General features: G+C 36.6%; 1 protein-coding gene across 3 annotated transcripts in view; it reads left to right on the forward strand.

Moving 5' to 3' along the window:
• The window catches only part of CDC14A (cell division cycle 14A), a 169,954-nt gene that overhangs the window by 26,445 nt on the left and 127,874 nt on the right, over window positions 1–15,635 (forward strand). For all 3 annotated transcript variants that reach the window (XM_079110671.1, XM_079110669.1, XM_079110670.1), the window contains one exon: window positions 5,376–5,468. In XM_079110671.1, the coding sequence (XP_078966797.1) occupies window positions 5,376–5,468 (93 nt within the window). The remainder of the gene's footprint in view (window positions 1–5,375; window positions 5,469–15,635) is intronic.

A 15,635-nucleotide genomic window follows, 5' to 3' on the forward strand; every position in this document is an offset into this window, starting at 1 on the left:
TGTTATTTGTGTAGCATGTCATCATTTTGTCTCTCTCTGAGTTGCTGTGGCTTATTTTCATTAGGAATGTTCTTATAGACTGTGACCTTTCATGCAGCTTTCCTTTCTGAGATAGAAAATGTCTGTGTGTGTGGGGGGGTCAACACCCTCATCTTAGTTTGTATTGTTCTATGATAGCAGTCACATTATTTTGGTTTACAAGTATCATGGTATACCTACTTCTGTGATTTTCATTAAAGTCATAAAACTTTTACATTCAGGTAAGCAACACAGTTCTGGATACTTCTAGAGTTTTGTTTGTGTTAATTGATACATATTCAACACTAAATCCCAGCTTTTATCTATTCTTTTTGACCTTGTTAAATGAGACAATTGTTTTACCTATAATTGAGGTTGTTTCACTGGTGCTGGTATGTTGTGAATGTATCCCTGTGCAGTTATTCTCTTGTGTTTGTAATAAGTATGGGCCTGTATTTTACATCAAATATTCATTAGATTGTGAGCACACGTGAGGCTAGAGACTGGGGCTCCCCTCCTAGAGGGTTTGATGCACACAGCTACTCCATTCATGCTGACAGAACCAATAGGACTTTTTCAGCCACAGTATCCTGGCACCCAGGTATAGCAAACTGGTTGCCTATGGTCTGCGTTTAGTCTGCAGGCATATTCTGTTGGGCATGATTGCTGTCTTGAAAAATTTAAATTCATAGTCAACATCTGTGACTTAGGAAAATTTTCACATAATTCTGGATTTTGCACTTCTTTAAATTTTGTAGTATCTGACAATTGTGTGCTCAAATTCCTGCATGGGAGTAGCAGCAGGTTGGTCCCACTCCAAATTCTGGATACCTGAGAGCATCTGAGTTTGGATCCTGTGAACGAACTCTGTTTAAGTCAGCTTAATCCCAGAATCACTAAGGTACTTGTTTCTAAGGTGTTATCACCCATAGAGCATGCATTTACAAATTGTAAGAAAGGTTTCTGAGGAATCTGGGGAAGGATGTTTTTGTAACATTCTTTTTAAACATGTATGACATGATATGGAGCTTCTTTGTAAGAGAAGTTAAAGGTCTTTTGGAGTCCTTGACACAGTGTTTTAGGATCTATAACATTTCTGGTGGTGGAACCAGTAGTATTTGTATGCAGCTATTCTCCAAAATCCAGCAATATGTTAAGAGTAATGGATTTCAGTGTGCAGTTCCTGGACCCCCCCAGCATCAGTATTCCTGGCTGGGGAATTTTTATAAATGCAAATTCTCAGGGCCTGTTCCACTGAATCAGAAACTCTGGGTGTGGAATTCAGCAATCAGTGCTTTAATAAGCTCTCTAGGCGACTCTGAAGCAATCATTACCGGGATTAAATATAATGCAATAATATAACAATAAAATTATATTTTAGATTTATTTCTGAGTTAGAGTCTCACCGTGTTGCCCAGGTTGGCCTCGAGCTCCTGGGCTGGAGTGAGCCTCCTGCCTCAGCCTCCTGAGTCACTGGCACAGAGGATATGTGCCACCACTCCTGACTTTATAATATATATATATATACATATATATATTAATTTCTGACAAACTTTAGTACTATTGACTACAGAATTTGTTATGGCCTCATAATCGAGATTTAAACAAATTATCAAGCTCAGTGTGAGAGTTCTGGGTTTCTCCCACCTCCCACACTTGTGTGAATGTTCACAGCAGGCCCTCTTTGACTCCTGGTTTATGTTCTGGTAAATGGCGGTATGCTCATTATACTCTTTATATTTCAGCCTTGCCCAGGACCTCTGCCTTGGGAGACCACCTTGGTGCTCTTTCTGGTGCTTTGAAAAACAATGAAATACAGTATAGAACCAACAGATGTTGGCTGTCATTGTTGTTGGTGCTATCATTATAGACATTATAGAGGGCTGGCTGTGTCCACTTCGGTTAAGAAAGTTCAGAGGCTATATACTCCACTTGCAAGAAAGAAATCTAAAATACAGGATGGATAGTGGCTGCAGATTATGATTTGTAATGGTCACATGTGTCTCCCTTCCAAGCAGGTCAGCAGGCCAGAGTTCTCGGGATTCCTTCTGTGACATTCTCTCCTTTATATTTAAAACTGTATTTACTTGATTTGACCAGTTCCTAATTTAGCTTTGCTGTTGTACCTTGTGTATTTGTGATCTGTGAGCTTCTCATGTAAAGTAAAATCTCTCTGTAATAGAGGGGATAGCTCACTAAAAACCAGAGTTCATGGCGTAACTTTGCAGGTGTCCTCCTTGAAGGGCAAGGACCCTCTGCCAGAATGCAGAGAAGACAGACCAAAGTGAGGAAGAGGCAGCTGTTCACTTGGAGGACATGATGTTCTCCTGTGATTAAGGCAGAACCTGAGAAAAATCTGCAAGGCTCATTAAGTAGAGGTCTGTTGTCTCTAAACTCTGCCTTCTTTTCCTTGCATGGGAAGGGTCTGGAAGGCTGAGTTAATATCTTCTGAAGTACTTGGTGATCAGTGTCCACCTGGATGGTATTGTTTCTCCTAAGGAGCTTTGATTATGTAATAGGTAGTTTTTTTTTTTTTTTTTTTTTTTTTTAAGGGAGGGGCATGTTAAATGCTTGAAAAGAAAAAAATCTTGAAGAATTTTTGTATATTAATTTGATCATGTAAATCATCAGCTAAAAAATTTAAGAAATGCTTTATTACCCCTAAAAATTTTCATAGCATATCAGAATATTTTCTCTGTTGAACATGGTTGGTAGAAAGCTATGGGGCAGGGTGACCTGTAGAGGGAAGCCTGGCTGTGGAAAGGAGGGAAATTAGGACAAGGCCAGGACACATAAGGTTTTCCTCTGTTATCATTCATTTTGAATTAGTCGTGCTTCCTTAAGCCAGAACTCAACCCTTTGTGATTTGACCTAGGAGACACTGGCTAAGCTTCACTAAGCAGAAGATCATTTCTTGGCTGTAGTGCTTTTAAAACTTAGAAAATCTAATTCCAAAAACATCTGAGCAAGGTAAATGTTAGACACTTCAAAGTTTTCCCTATAAATCAGGCAGTAAGTTCTAAAAAAAAGAAAAAAAAATTAATTGTATTTATTTCCTTTTGGCAGCTTCCCATAGGAAATATTTTAAAGTAATAAAAATTTCTAGGTAGATTTTTATGGAGACCATTTTTTTTGTGATGTAATTTTTGAAAGCTTATAAAGTTTAAGAAACTAGTGAAGTTTTAAAAAATTTTGATTTGAATTATATTTACTTGAAAACATTTATAGATATACAGTAACAGACAAGTCTCCCTCAGAATTCTGTCCTCCAGCTTCATGGTTCCATTCCAAGGTAGTCTCTACATCACAAATAATTTAGAACAAGAGAGAGAAAACAAATAAGTAAACAACAAATTCCAGAACAAAAACTTGAAACAAATATACCCAGGAAATGAACATTGGTGATTGAAGAACAGCATTTTGGCCAGGAGATTTGTAAAATAAATAAAATTACTATAACAGTAATTTGGCACAGAACCTAAATTCTTGTAGAAAAGAGCATCACAGCAGATAATTCGAACTTCAAGATAGATTGTTGACGTTTTCTTCCCTGCAGTGTTTTAGGGAACTAGGAAGGTATAATTTGAGAGATTCAGGGAGCCAGAAGAGTCCTGATGCTCAGTCTGACTCATGGATGCCCAGTCTGACTCCCGTTCCTGGAGACACTGTCCTGGGCCAGGCAGTCTTTAGACATTTGGGATTCAGAGACAATAGGGATACTTAGGTCTAAAGAGCCTAAGTACTCCCTGTCCTTTTGGTAAATCAGACACAACTTATTGATGGAGAACGATAAATGGTAAAGCCAACCAACCAAGATATAGTAAAATTAAATAGGAAAAGGAAATGTCCAGGCGGTGAATAGTTTCAAATTGAAAAAGCAAGTAGACAGGTGTTAACACCATTGCTAGTGACCTTGAAGTCTTTAGGATGAAGTATTAACCTGACTGAGGTGAGTTGAATAAAAGATTCTGCTTTTTTCCTCCTCATTTCATAGGAGTATTTTCATAAATTTGTCAGTAAATAAAGGCATTGATAATAGAGAACTATCTCTGAGTCAAACATTAACTAAAATTTTTTTTTAGGTATTGATGATAGACCTTTATTTTATTCATTTATTTATACATGGTGCTGAGAATAAAACCCAGTACCTCACACATGCTAGACAATGATTCTACCACTGAGCTATAACCCCAGTCCCCAAACATGAATTTTTACAGATTGAGTTAAAGCAGGGCACTACCATTTTTAGAAAATGTGATCTTTGATTATCAAAGAAGTGCATGAAGGGGTGATGAGAATTTCTTGGCTCATAGCTGGGATACACACAGCTACATTGTTGCATACAAAAGCCAATATGATGCAGTGTAGTTCTTAGAATAGATTCCAGAGTTTCTTTTCCTTATAGGAAAAAGCAGGGTAAAGGATTCTCTGTGGGGTATGATCAGTGTACAAGGAATAGAAAGCCACCTTTATGGTCAATATGAATTTATAGAAAATATTACAAGATACTTATGTACTTATATTTTAATAACCATTTGTTAAAATACTGTAATTGTTTTGAAATATGAGGAAATTGAGTAGATCTAATTGAGTTATATCATGTTCTCATTATAGTAGATTTGAGTTTTGATTAATAATTTGATTTTTTTTAACAGATCTTTTTATTTGTCACTTCTTTTCATGTATATAGCATCCCATGATGCTTATTTTGGGTTTAAATAGTTGAGCATGCAGCATAGTGTCTGACATATAGCAAGTGCTTAATTAATTGTTTGAACTCACAAATTTAATATTTGACTGGTGTACTAAGATGTTTGCTAATTTACTTTTGATGATTCATCTTTTCCCATTTACCACTTATTTTCATTTAATTAAAAGGGAATTATTAGAGCACATCTTTGAGAGAAATATTAATATTCATCTCTAAAAATAAAAAAAATTTAGAGAAGACTATAGATGGGTTGACTCATTTAAAGACAAACTAAAATATGAAAAGTACGGTAACTTATGGGAGGGGCATGTAGGGAGTGAAAGAGTACTGCATGTAAATCAGGAATAAGTCATTAGAAATGGTTTTTATTAATAGAGGTCTCAGTGATTTCATTATTTTCCATCATATTAGTCTCCCTTCTTAGAAACATGTTTGTTATATTGTCAATTTTTACATCATGGTGGCTGCAAAAAAGTGAAATAGGAACCACTGTGCTGGTGTTCAAATGCCATAGAAGTTAAAATTGAAAGGTGTTAAATTTGTGGATCCTAAAACATCTTGGCAGTTAAGGGATGATGGCTACCTTCTGTATATTTTAACATTGTCTTTATGGTTATGCTAATTTTTGAACATTCCCTCTTTCTAGTCATACAGCTTATCAAGAAAGAAAATAGTGCACTACACCTGTTTTGACCAACGGAAAAGAGCAAACGCAGCGTTTTTGATAGGTGCTTATGCTGTAAGTACTTTCTTCATGATTATTTTCTATAATCAGGCCAGAGGAAATCTGACACTGTCAATAAATCCTAGCCACTTTTCCAGTGGGACTGAGAGAGAGAGAAGATTATTAGCATTTTGGGAACTGATCAGGAATGGAAAGTGTGGACTAGCATTGATGCAGTGTATTTTCTCTAGATTTTATTTCCTAGTAGCTTGTAAGAGAATTTTGGAACCACAATATATAGCTTGGAATCCACAGTTGTAAAAGTGTGTTAATAAAAAGGAAACCTAGCAAGAACATTTCTAAGAAAAAAAAAATGTGTGTGTGAAATGAAATATAATACTAACAAAAAATTTTTAAAGCCTGTTAAGGTGTTTCATTTTATGGGAGAAGAGGAAATCCTAAATTGCACAGGGGAGAATTATTATTACCATTATTTTTGTCAAAGCATTCATTCAGCCATACAAATATTTATAGTAGAAAACCTGAATATAAGTAATGTATATATTATAGCTTCCCTAATAAGTCCTTTTAAAAATAATTTTGAGTAGAAATTTTGTTCTCTGCAAGCACAAAAATATCAATATGAATTCCAAATGAACATATTATAGTTTCTGGAATTTTCTATGTTTATTGACATTGGGTAAAAACTTAGAAGGTAGAAGTGTTCAGGGTTAAAATGTACTTGCAACCTAGAATGGCTTTTGAGGGATATGTTTGATATCCAGGAATATCCAACATATTAGGAATATGTTGGTTGAAAGGCAGGGAGAGAGGTTTCATTTCCCATCTTCCTTGGGGAGAGCCACTACTTCTCTGAAGCCCAGACATACTGCTGCACAATCTTTTGAGGGCCTCATCCTGAAGACCTTGACAGAAGGGGCACCAGCTAGTAGACATCAAACTCTGCCACATCAGATGCAAAGCTCTGGGGAACAGAGCCCAGAGGTACTGTTGGGAAGGCTGTCAGATATTGCAGGGCACAGGCAGAGAAGGCAGCAAGCTGACAGCCAGAGTGTCAGGGCCTCCTAGGTGTGAGGTGCCTAGCTCTGCCCACACTTCCTCCCAAAGCAGCTGCGGTAAGCCTTGGGCTATTCTTTGTGACCCCTTTTCTTTCTTCATCTGTAGATAGTATGGTACAGTACAAGGAGTAGTGGATAAGAATCAGAAAGGCATGAGTTTTTCATGCTTAAGGGGCTTTGATTATTGGTAAGCCACTTTATTTCTCTTAGCTTTGTTTTGTTTCTTTATCTGTAAAATGAGAGGGTTCGATGTAATGACCCCTAGATTTTCCTTCAGTTCTTAGGATACATGCGCCAGCAAAAGCTGTTGCTTTTATTTTAAGAGTATACATAAAAGCTGGCTGTTGGCAGGAAGGTTCAGTGAAGGGCTGGTGAACTGAATTAAGTAGGCATGCTTATTTTTCAGTTTACATTGATAATTACTACTCATTTGGAACTGATGATGGATGCTGTGATTAAAATATGGGGCGCCTCTCCTGATCTCTGAACTGAAGCCATGTAAACAAGTGTGTTTTTCCTGTGGGGTTTTATGATGCTTTGTGAGCCTGTAATTTGTGGTTCCTTTGTCATAAAGGATTGCCATCAGAAGGGGTCATCATCTGCTGATCCTCTTTCTTTCCCTGCTTTCTCTTCCTTGCCCCTTCTCTTTCTGCCTTTTTTTTTTTTTTTTTTTTTTTTTTTCCTGTTTTGTTCAGTGTGACCCTTCTTTTTAGCAGGTACCTCCAGAATTTTGAAATGAAGTCTAGTTATAATAGATGCATTGAACTCATGATAAAATATGTCTTCTAATGCAGAAATTTCTGTCACTTTAAAGCAACCAAAAACATCACAGTGTGGTGGAAGAAGTGCTGAGTACAGTGTGAGCTCATCTTACATGCTATTTATGGTCCTGACTGTAAAGTGATTATCTTTGTATTGGTCATTTCCCAGTTCATTTTCTTTCCTAATTTTGGAGCTGCATTCCCCAGAAAGCTGCATCACACAAACCCTTAATAAAAATGAAACTAGGAATTATAGTGTTAAAGAATGTTTTATGTCTTTCTTCAAATCACTTGAATGCTCTTACTTGTTGACACAAATTTTGAAAAAAAGATAATAATGTGCATTACATTTAGGTTTCCTTTACATTTCACATATGTTTCATTGTTGCTAGTTGGGTCAGTCTCAGTCTTATTTGAAGGAATCTTCCCTGAATACAAAGGATCTGAACCTTTGCAGCAGCAACAGAATCTGTGAGACAAACTAGCTAGGTGTGTGTTTTACCAGAGAGAAGTCTTTAACAGTGACTGTGTCCCTCCTTTTAAAATAAGGAGGCAGCCCTCTCTCAAGGAGTATTGACTAATAAATATATTCTGTACTAGGACAGACCATTTTCTCAGAGCCTTGGTTTTCTCCTTGGTAAAATTTGGGTAATACCAGGGTTTCCCTGTCTACTTCACAGAATTTTTCTGAAGATCAAATGTCCAACGGCCTGTTTGATAGCTCTATATCAAAAGGATATATATCTAAAGGATATCTCACAGTTATGATGGCAGAAGAGAACTTTTTTATTCTTTCTCTCCCTAAATCAATTTATTTCCTAGTCACCTCCTTTCTAGTTACAGATTAACTGCCACACCTAGTTTTCTATATCAAAAGACAGTGGTCATTTTCCTTCCTTTTCCCTCATCCTCTTTGTGCTTGCTGTAAGTTTGATCTGCTTCCACAGCTTGTGTGGAAGGAGAACACCTCTTTTTATTGATTGCTGGCCCCAGCCACTGCCGTTGTTCACCTGGATTACCACCACAGCTTCATGCATTGTTTCCTTTTTTTACATTTTTAAAAATATTTCTCTTTAATTTAGTTGCCATACCATTGACAGAGTAGTCTTTCAAAAAATATAAGCTGGATCACATCATTATCCTGTTTCACATCTGATTGCTCCCCGTTCTTGGCATGAAATTCATCCTTCATTAAGTTCCAGTGCAGTGGGATACTTTCTGATCTCAAGGGTTGACCTCTGTCAGGCTATTCCCTTCACGCTGGCCTTCTACCCGTGGAGATCTCAGGCTCACTTCCTTGAGAAAAGTCTTGATATTTATGCTGCCTAGAATGTTCTTACTTTACTATAGTAATCTTCTTTTCTTTCTTTTTGCTTTTTGCAGAGCTGGGAATTGAACCCAGGGTTTTGCTCATGTTAACCAAGCTTTCCACCTCTGAGCTACATCCCCAGCCCTGGGACATGCTTACTTTCAGACCTTTGCATGCCTGGTTCCTTCTAATGTTACCCTTTTAGAGAGGCTTTCTCTCAGATTTTACCCGGCTCCTCCTTTAGTCATCCCTGGGCCTTTACTCTTTTATTTTCTTTAGAGTACTCTACTATTTGAAATTACCTTGTTTGTTTATGCATTTACCTGTTTATTATCTCTTTCTCAAACTAGAGGGTAGGGACCTTATCTGTTCTGTTCACTGCTGTGTCTAGAGGGTGATAAAATATTTAATCAGTTGAATTGGAACCTGGCCACAAAGCTGAGGCAGAGTCTGTAGGCTTCCTGCTGTGCTGAATCATAGGCACGTTTAGGGTATTGGGTTGGGGTACCCCTAGGAAAACACAAGGATGGCCAGTGTGGATGGGGTATGTGCTGGGAGCAGCAGGTATTTACCAACTGGTGTGGAACTCTTTCAGTACTTGAGCACCATTATGGTTTGAAATGAAGTGTCCCCCAAAGGCTTATGTGTTAAGGACTTGCTGCAGTGCTGCAATATTTGGGATCAGGGTTGGGGGCGACTTTTGGAAAGTGAATGGATCATAAGGGCTTTGAACTTAGTGGATTCATCTATTCATAGATCCATACTTGAATGACTAATGAGAGGTGTTGGAAACTATGGAAGGTGAAATCTTGGAGGGAGTAGGTCCTTGGGGACATTTCCTTGGGGACTATATCATCCCCCTGGCCCCTTCCCTTCCTTTCTTTCTCCTGTTTCCTGGCTACCATGAAGTGAGCAGTTTTGTTCTGCCACACCCTCCCAGCCATGATGCTCTGCTTCACCTCAGCCCAGGGGCACTGAGCAACATCCCCAGCCCTTTTTATTTTTCATTTTGAGACAGGGTCTCACTAAGGTACTTAGGGCCTCACTATGTTGCTGAGGTTGACCTTGAGCTTGCAATCCTCCTATCTCAGCCTTCTGAGTCACTGGGAGCACAGGTGTGCAACACTGTGCCCTGCTCTCATGTGAATTTGAAGAAGATGACTTTTCAAATTCTAAGAATGAATTAATTAGGTACTTGCCATGTGCTTCAAGACCAAGAACCTCACTCTATGTTACTGTATGGTTTTTAGTTCACAGGCCAAGGAGAATTTCAATCAGGTTATAATGACTGAAGAAATGGAAAAATATATCTATGAGAGGTTAAATGTGATTGGTTAGCTTAGAAAATTAAGTTCAGAGTTAAAGAATCACAATTTTTTTTTTTCAGATTTGTGGAAGATGCTTAAATAGATGGTAACCACATTGTGCTTTCCTAACTGAGTTAAGTCCTTGCATTGCTAAAGGAGAGATCTCCATTTTATATTTACTGAGACTAGCTTAGACCAGATGTTATATCTGAATTGGAAATGACAAGACTGAGCTTTGTAGACTTTCTAACCATGTCTGTGTCTGCTTTTTATTTTGCAGACTACACATAAGGGCTTATTAGTTGTATTCCACTACTGTGTCTACTGACTAATTGCAGATGCTGGTCTCCATCTGGCTTAGTGCTGGAGAGCAAGGACTCTAGCACAGCCACAGGCCAGCTTTGAATTCACTTGTTAGTATTGTGTCTTGAGCAAGTTATTTCATTTGTCCAAACTCCTGTTTTATCCTTTTTCATCTTTAAAATGGGGATAATACTGTGCTGCTGAACAGAGCCGTGCTGAGGACTGAAGGATTCGTGTGCCTAAAGGTGATATCGATGTAGTGATGCAAGCACTTAGGGATGCCTGGTGGCTCTGGGCAGGGAGGCTGTGTGGTCTTCCCAGTCTCCTGTCCTCTAGGACCTATTATGTGCTGAGATCTTAGGCTGCGGCCCTGAAGATCTGTATATCTGATTGCTACTTCCTGCTTTTGGTCCTCTTAGCTTTCCAGCACCCCCCATTTTACACTTACATCCATCCTTGGCTCAGCAAGGCTCAGGAGGTTGTTAATCTGATTATTGCTTAGTATAATTCACTGGAAGGTATGAATATGAGCTTATTTTCTTTCCCTTTTAGGATGTTATTTGCATTTTTAAAGGAAGAATCTCCAAATGAATTTCTCATTTGTGAGATATAGTCAGGTATTCATTAGATCAGGAAATATTTATTTAGTTCCTATGAACCTTGCTTAGTACTGTGGCAGGCTCCAGGGAATTAAAAAAAAAAAGACAAAACAAAACAAAGAATGCCTATTTCAATTGGGGACAGATAGGCAATAAATAATTGTGAAAAGTGTGATAGGTGCCAAGTTTGGGTAAATGTGAATTCATTCAACAAATGTTATTTGAGTGGTTATCATACGACAGGTGTTGTTCTAGGAGTTGAAGGTTACTAAAGTCAGTGAATTCCTGCCTTCTGGTGTGGGCGTATGTGGGACCAGGGTTCAAACCTGGCAAAAGGGAAGGATTAGGATGGCCATGCTGTGGGCCAGATTGGTAAGGAAGTGTCAGACTGAGGGCCCAGCATGAAGGTGAGGATGCTTTTTGGGGGGACACGGGAATAGGGTTTAGAAGATGATTAATTTTATTTTTAATATCTACTTTGAAAAGGTGATAATATAATGAGAAGATGAGGTCATTTATGATTAAAAAAAAAAAACCTTACAAAATGACGTAACCACATTATAGAAGAAAAGTAAGAAGATTCTCCCTTCAACTTCATCAGTCTAGACCTGAACTATTTACTTTGGTGCAATTGCAATTTAGTTTTGTGAACTTTTTAAAACTTAGCCTCATATTTTGCCATTTTGTCACTTAGGTGACCAAGTAATATTCCATTTAGAGGTTATACATTTTTTTCTTATATTTTAGATTCCTTCTAAATTTTTTAATAATGTGACAAACATCTTCTTTGGATTATAAATGTTTTCACACTTGATCTTAACTGAAAGGCTGAGGAGAAATTACTACTTTTTTTAAATGGATTTTTATCTTTAGATTGTCAGAAATGGGGTTGATAGTTTTTTTTTTTTTTAAATAGCATTTTAAGCCTCTTGAAGTACGTTACTGTATTTAAGCAAATTTTCACTAAATTTGGTATTGTGTGGAATCTTTAGTTTCATACACCTTTGCATATTAGATATGAACTTTTTGAAGTTTGATTGCTGAAATTTACAATTTTAGAATTTAATTGTTGGAAAATGTTAGTTTATTGCTTTACTGATCATTTCTTTATTAATAAGTCTTACAAACTCTTGTGGTTTTAATTATAGTCCTATTTACTTTTTAAATTCTTTGTGTTTTTAAATTGTTTCCTGTATTTGAACTGTTTAAAAGTTGGAAAAGGGATATCAGTATTTTAAGAAAGAAGTGATTTCTTTGTGTCTAAGTTGCATCAGTGCAAGAAACCACACCCATCAGTCTAAATATCTGTAAGAAATTAGGAAGTCCATAGACCCTAAGTTCTATTACTCATCAAAATGTTGTATTAGTAAGTTCTTCTATATGTGTACCTGAATACAAATGTGGTTAATTGAAATTTCAGATAATGAATCTATTGATTATTCAGCACTAAGCTGTTTTTTGACTATATCCAGAAAATTATACTCAGAACAATATTAGTTAAAAGTGGTTAGAATATGCACGTTTACATCAGTGGAAATAGATTCTACCTGGCCAATAAACAGTGAACTGGTTCTTCTTTTTATTATTTGGACAAAGTGTGTTACTTTCCTTAATCTCTAGCTCACAATTCATCTATAAATTGTGATTTCAGAGCTGCCTTAAATTGTCATTAAAAAACTGTAAATTAGACAAATGTCATGTAAAATATAGGTAAAATATCAAGAAAAATTTTGGTTCAAAATAATAATGGCATTTACTTTAAATATTTATTGAAATAGTAATATGACAGATGTCAGCTACAAGTGTTCTGTTATCCACTGTGGCTTTTTGGTTAGTCTGACGGATAGCATCATGCTTCTGCTTACTGAAATTCATAGAAAGGAAGGGAGGGGTGGCGCATGGCTGGGGCAGGGCAATTTCCTGTTTGCAGTTCCTTCCTTTTATAGATTGATAGGCAAGAACCCCTTTGTGATTTTGCCTGTAAATGGACCAGACTGTCTTTTATTCTTGTAGGCTTATATTTTTTTGGTGGCTTTTAAACAGGTCAGGCTCTCTAAAATTATACAGCATTTTAATTTCAGACTACTCGAGACTGGGAGTTCTGCTAGTTTTCCAGTGCCATCGTAGCCAACTCTTCCTACTGTTTAACTGTGGGCTGGAAAAATTACCCATTTGCTTTTCATTTATGGAAGGTTTGTTTCCCAAACTGCACATATCTTTTTGGTTCCTTTTCCTTTTCTTCTGTTGGCATCTTGATAACAAGGGTCCTCTGTGATTAAGTGAGTTCTTGAATTTATATATACACATGCGCAGCTACATACCCACACACAAGCATGCACACGTATTAAGTACTGTTTATTTACTATTGGCACATTTTGTGTGCTTACAGTAATTCACTCACATATTTATGAAATCTTGGTAACCTTGGAGTGACATGCACTTTTTATGTGAAAAAGCTATGTCCATTTGTTTAATTTAATACCAAATTGAGAGGATATACTTTTTTAATGCTTGAAATTACTTATGTTCTTGTTTATTTTCTCTCTCTTTAAGGCAAAGAACTTTGTCTTATTCTCCATCACAGCTGCAGCATCTAGAAAAGTGTCTGACACATCCTAAGTACTCCATAAGTGTTTGAAGAACAAATAACTAAATGTTTAATGGATAAATAAGTCTCAGTTGTTATCTTCCACAGTTTTAGAAGTTTATTATAGAATAATTTAAATGCTGGAATACTTAAAGATAAATTATGAAGTCAGTACTAATTGTAAAAAATAACAGAATCATAGTGTTTTGAGGCATTACTTTTTTAGAAGTTACTGAGTAAAATGAAGTCTTATATAGAACTGAAATGGATTTATTAATATATGCAACATTTGAGATTAGTATTATGAATGATAGTCTTAAATTTTAGCCTCAGCATTATTTGTTTTTTTCTTAGTAGGTGAAAATCCTTTTTCATACATATAAATAGTTGCTAACAAATCTCAATAATTTTTTTAAACAGCTGTCTTTTAAACCTTAGGATAATTTTCAGTAAGAAGTAATTCAAATGTTCAGAAGAGGAATACTAGAAAAATTTTAATCATAGTCTAGTCTTTAAAAATTTAACTGCATGCATTCATTATGGGGGGAAAAAGTAAGGAAAGAGGTACTTGAAGCCCTGAAGTACTTTTTCATTATCAGAGTGTGACTTTAAATGTATTTGCCATGCCTCCTATGAGATCATACCTGTACATGTCTACCTGGCTTTTACCTGACATTTACCTGTGTGTGGGCCTTTATTGTTCAGTCTTATACAGAAACCTGGATGGAGCAGGCTCACAGATTCTCTGCAGAGCTACAGCATTCCTAATCAAGGAGATATTTACTACGATATATATAGAAATTGGAGATAATGTTTCCCAGATTCATGCAAAGTGAGGTTATTGACTGCCCAGTGATTGTGTCTTGGTAAAATTTGTTACTGAATGCATTTGATTGTGTTTATTCTTTTGTTTAGTTTACAAATAAACTTATGGGAATTAAATAAAATAGACCTACTTTGGCAGAACCACTGAAGTATCTCCACAGGAAACTCAGTGGGAAGAACCCTGCTACAGTTTTGCTTTCTTATATTTCAGTTGGCAAAATTGTTCAAGGTCAAACCCAGTTAGTGATGAGAAAGAGTAGAACCCAAATCCCAGGTTCACAGTTGGGAGTGTCATCCAGTAAACACATAACCGAGCAAGTCCAATCTTGGAATAATACTCTGCATTCAAACCATTAATAAATAGTCTGCAGAAGATTAAAAACAGAATGTAGTATGGAAGGGTTGACTTTTCCAGTACTGTGGTGTTTCAGATACCCGAGTGACACAGTTTCTTTTCCAGGTGGCATCTGAGCTTTGATTCTGGCTAGTGGGGCTTGCACCCTAAATACTTTTGTGTATCAACTAGGTGCAATGGTGGCTTTTTTCATGTTTGCTTTGGGGATGTTGGTAGATGTCTTAGGGTAGGTTTATGTATAGAAGTGATGGGGAAATAGAAGAATCAAGGAATGCCATGGAGTGGGTTGGGCTAGTAGTATCTCAGGATAAGATTTTTTTCCCCTTATAATCTACCTTGGGAAACATTTTACATTACACGTTTGCATACATGCCCCTTTCACATGTATATTTGAAACAAAAGGCTATGAGACGATTTTTACCTTACAGTGTGTGAAGCATACTCATAATTTATTTGTTCTATTTTATTTTTAAAATTGTCTTTATCCATTAAATTAATTTTGCTACTCACTAATGGATTATGACCTGCAGTTTACAAAACATAGCCATTGGAGAATCTACTTACTGTGCTTAGATCTAAAAGGGTATTTACATTTTTTTTTTTTCTGCATTGATTTTGGTATAGAATACTCAGGCAATTGTGTGACCCAGGTAGGTTAGTCTATAATTTTCTTAGCTTAAGAAAAACTGAAAGTGTTCTGAACTCCTCTGAGGCTCCTATCTCCTAACATCAATATAGCTCCAGATGGTTTTTATTCAGTTGATACTTGATTTTAAGGGCTCAAATAGTGGTATTTATCTTTTCATATCTCACTCTCATTTGAATCACTATGCTACACTAAAACTCTCATTGCTCTTCCCTTTTTCCTGACAAAATGTGCATTTATTCAGTTGGAAACAATCTTGAATTTTTAGATGGAAAAAACCTATACATGGGTTAGCACCTGGGGTCTCCGAGGAGCCAGCCTGAGCCCAACTTACTGGGTCTCTTGTGTTAGTGCCTCATGCTAAGTTTGTGCTAATAAACTACATAATACCCTATTCACTCTACAACATCTGATCTTGTACTTTAGGTTTATAAGTGGTTTTCGATTGCATAATTTTAATTTATGTAAATT

Source organism: Sciurus vulgaris (assembly GCF_902686455.1).
Source record: "Sciurus vulgaris genome assembly, chromosome: 1".
NCBI lineage: Eukaryota > Metazoa > Chordata > Mammalia > Rodentia > Sciuridae > Sciurus > Sciurus vulgaris.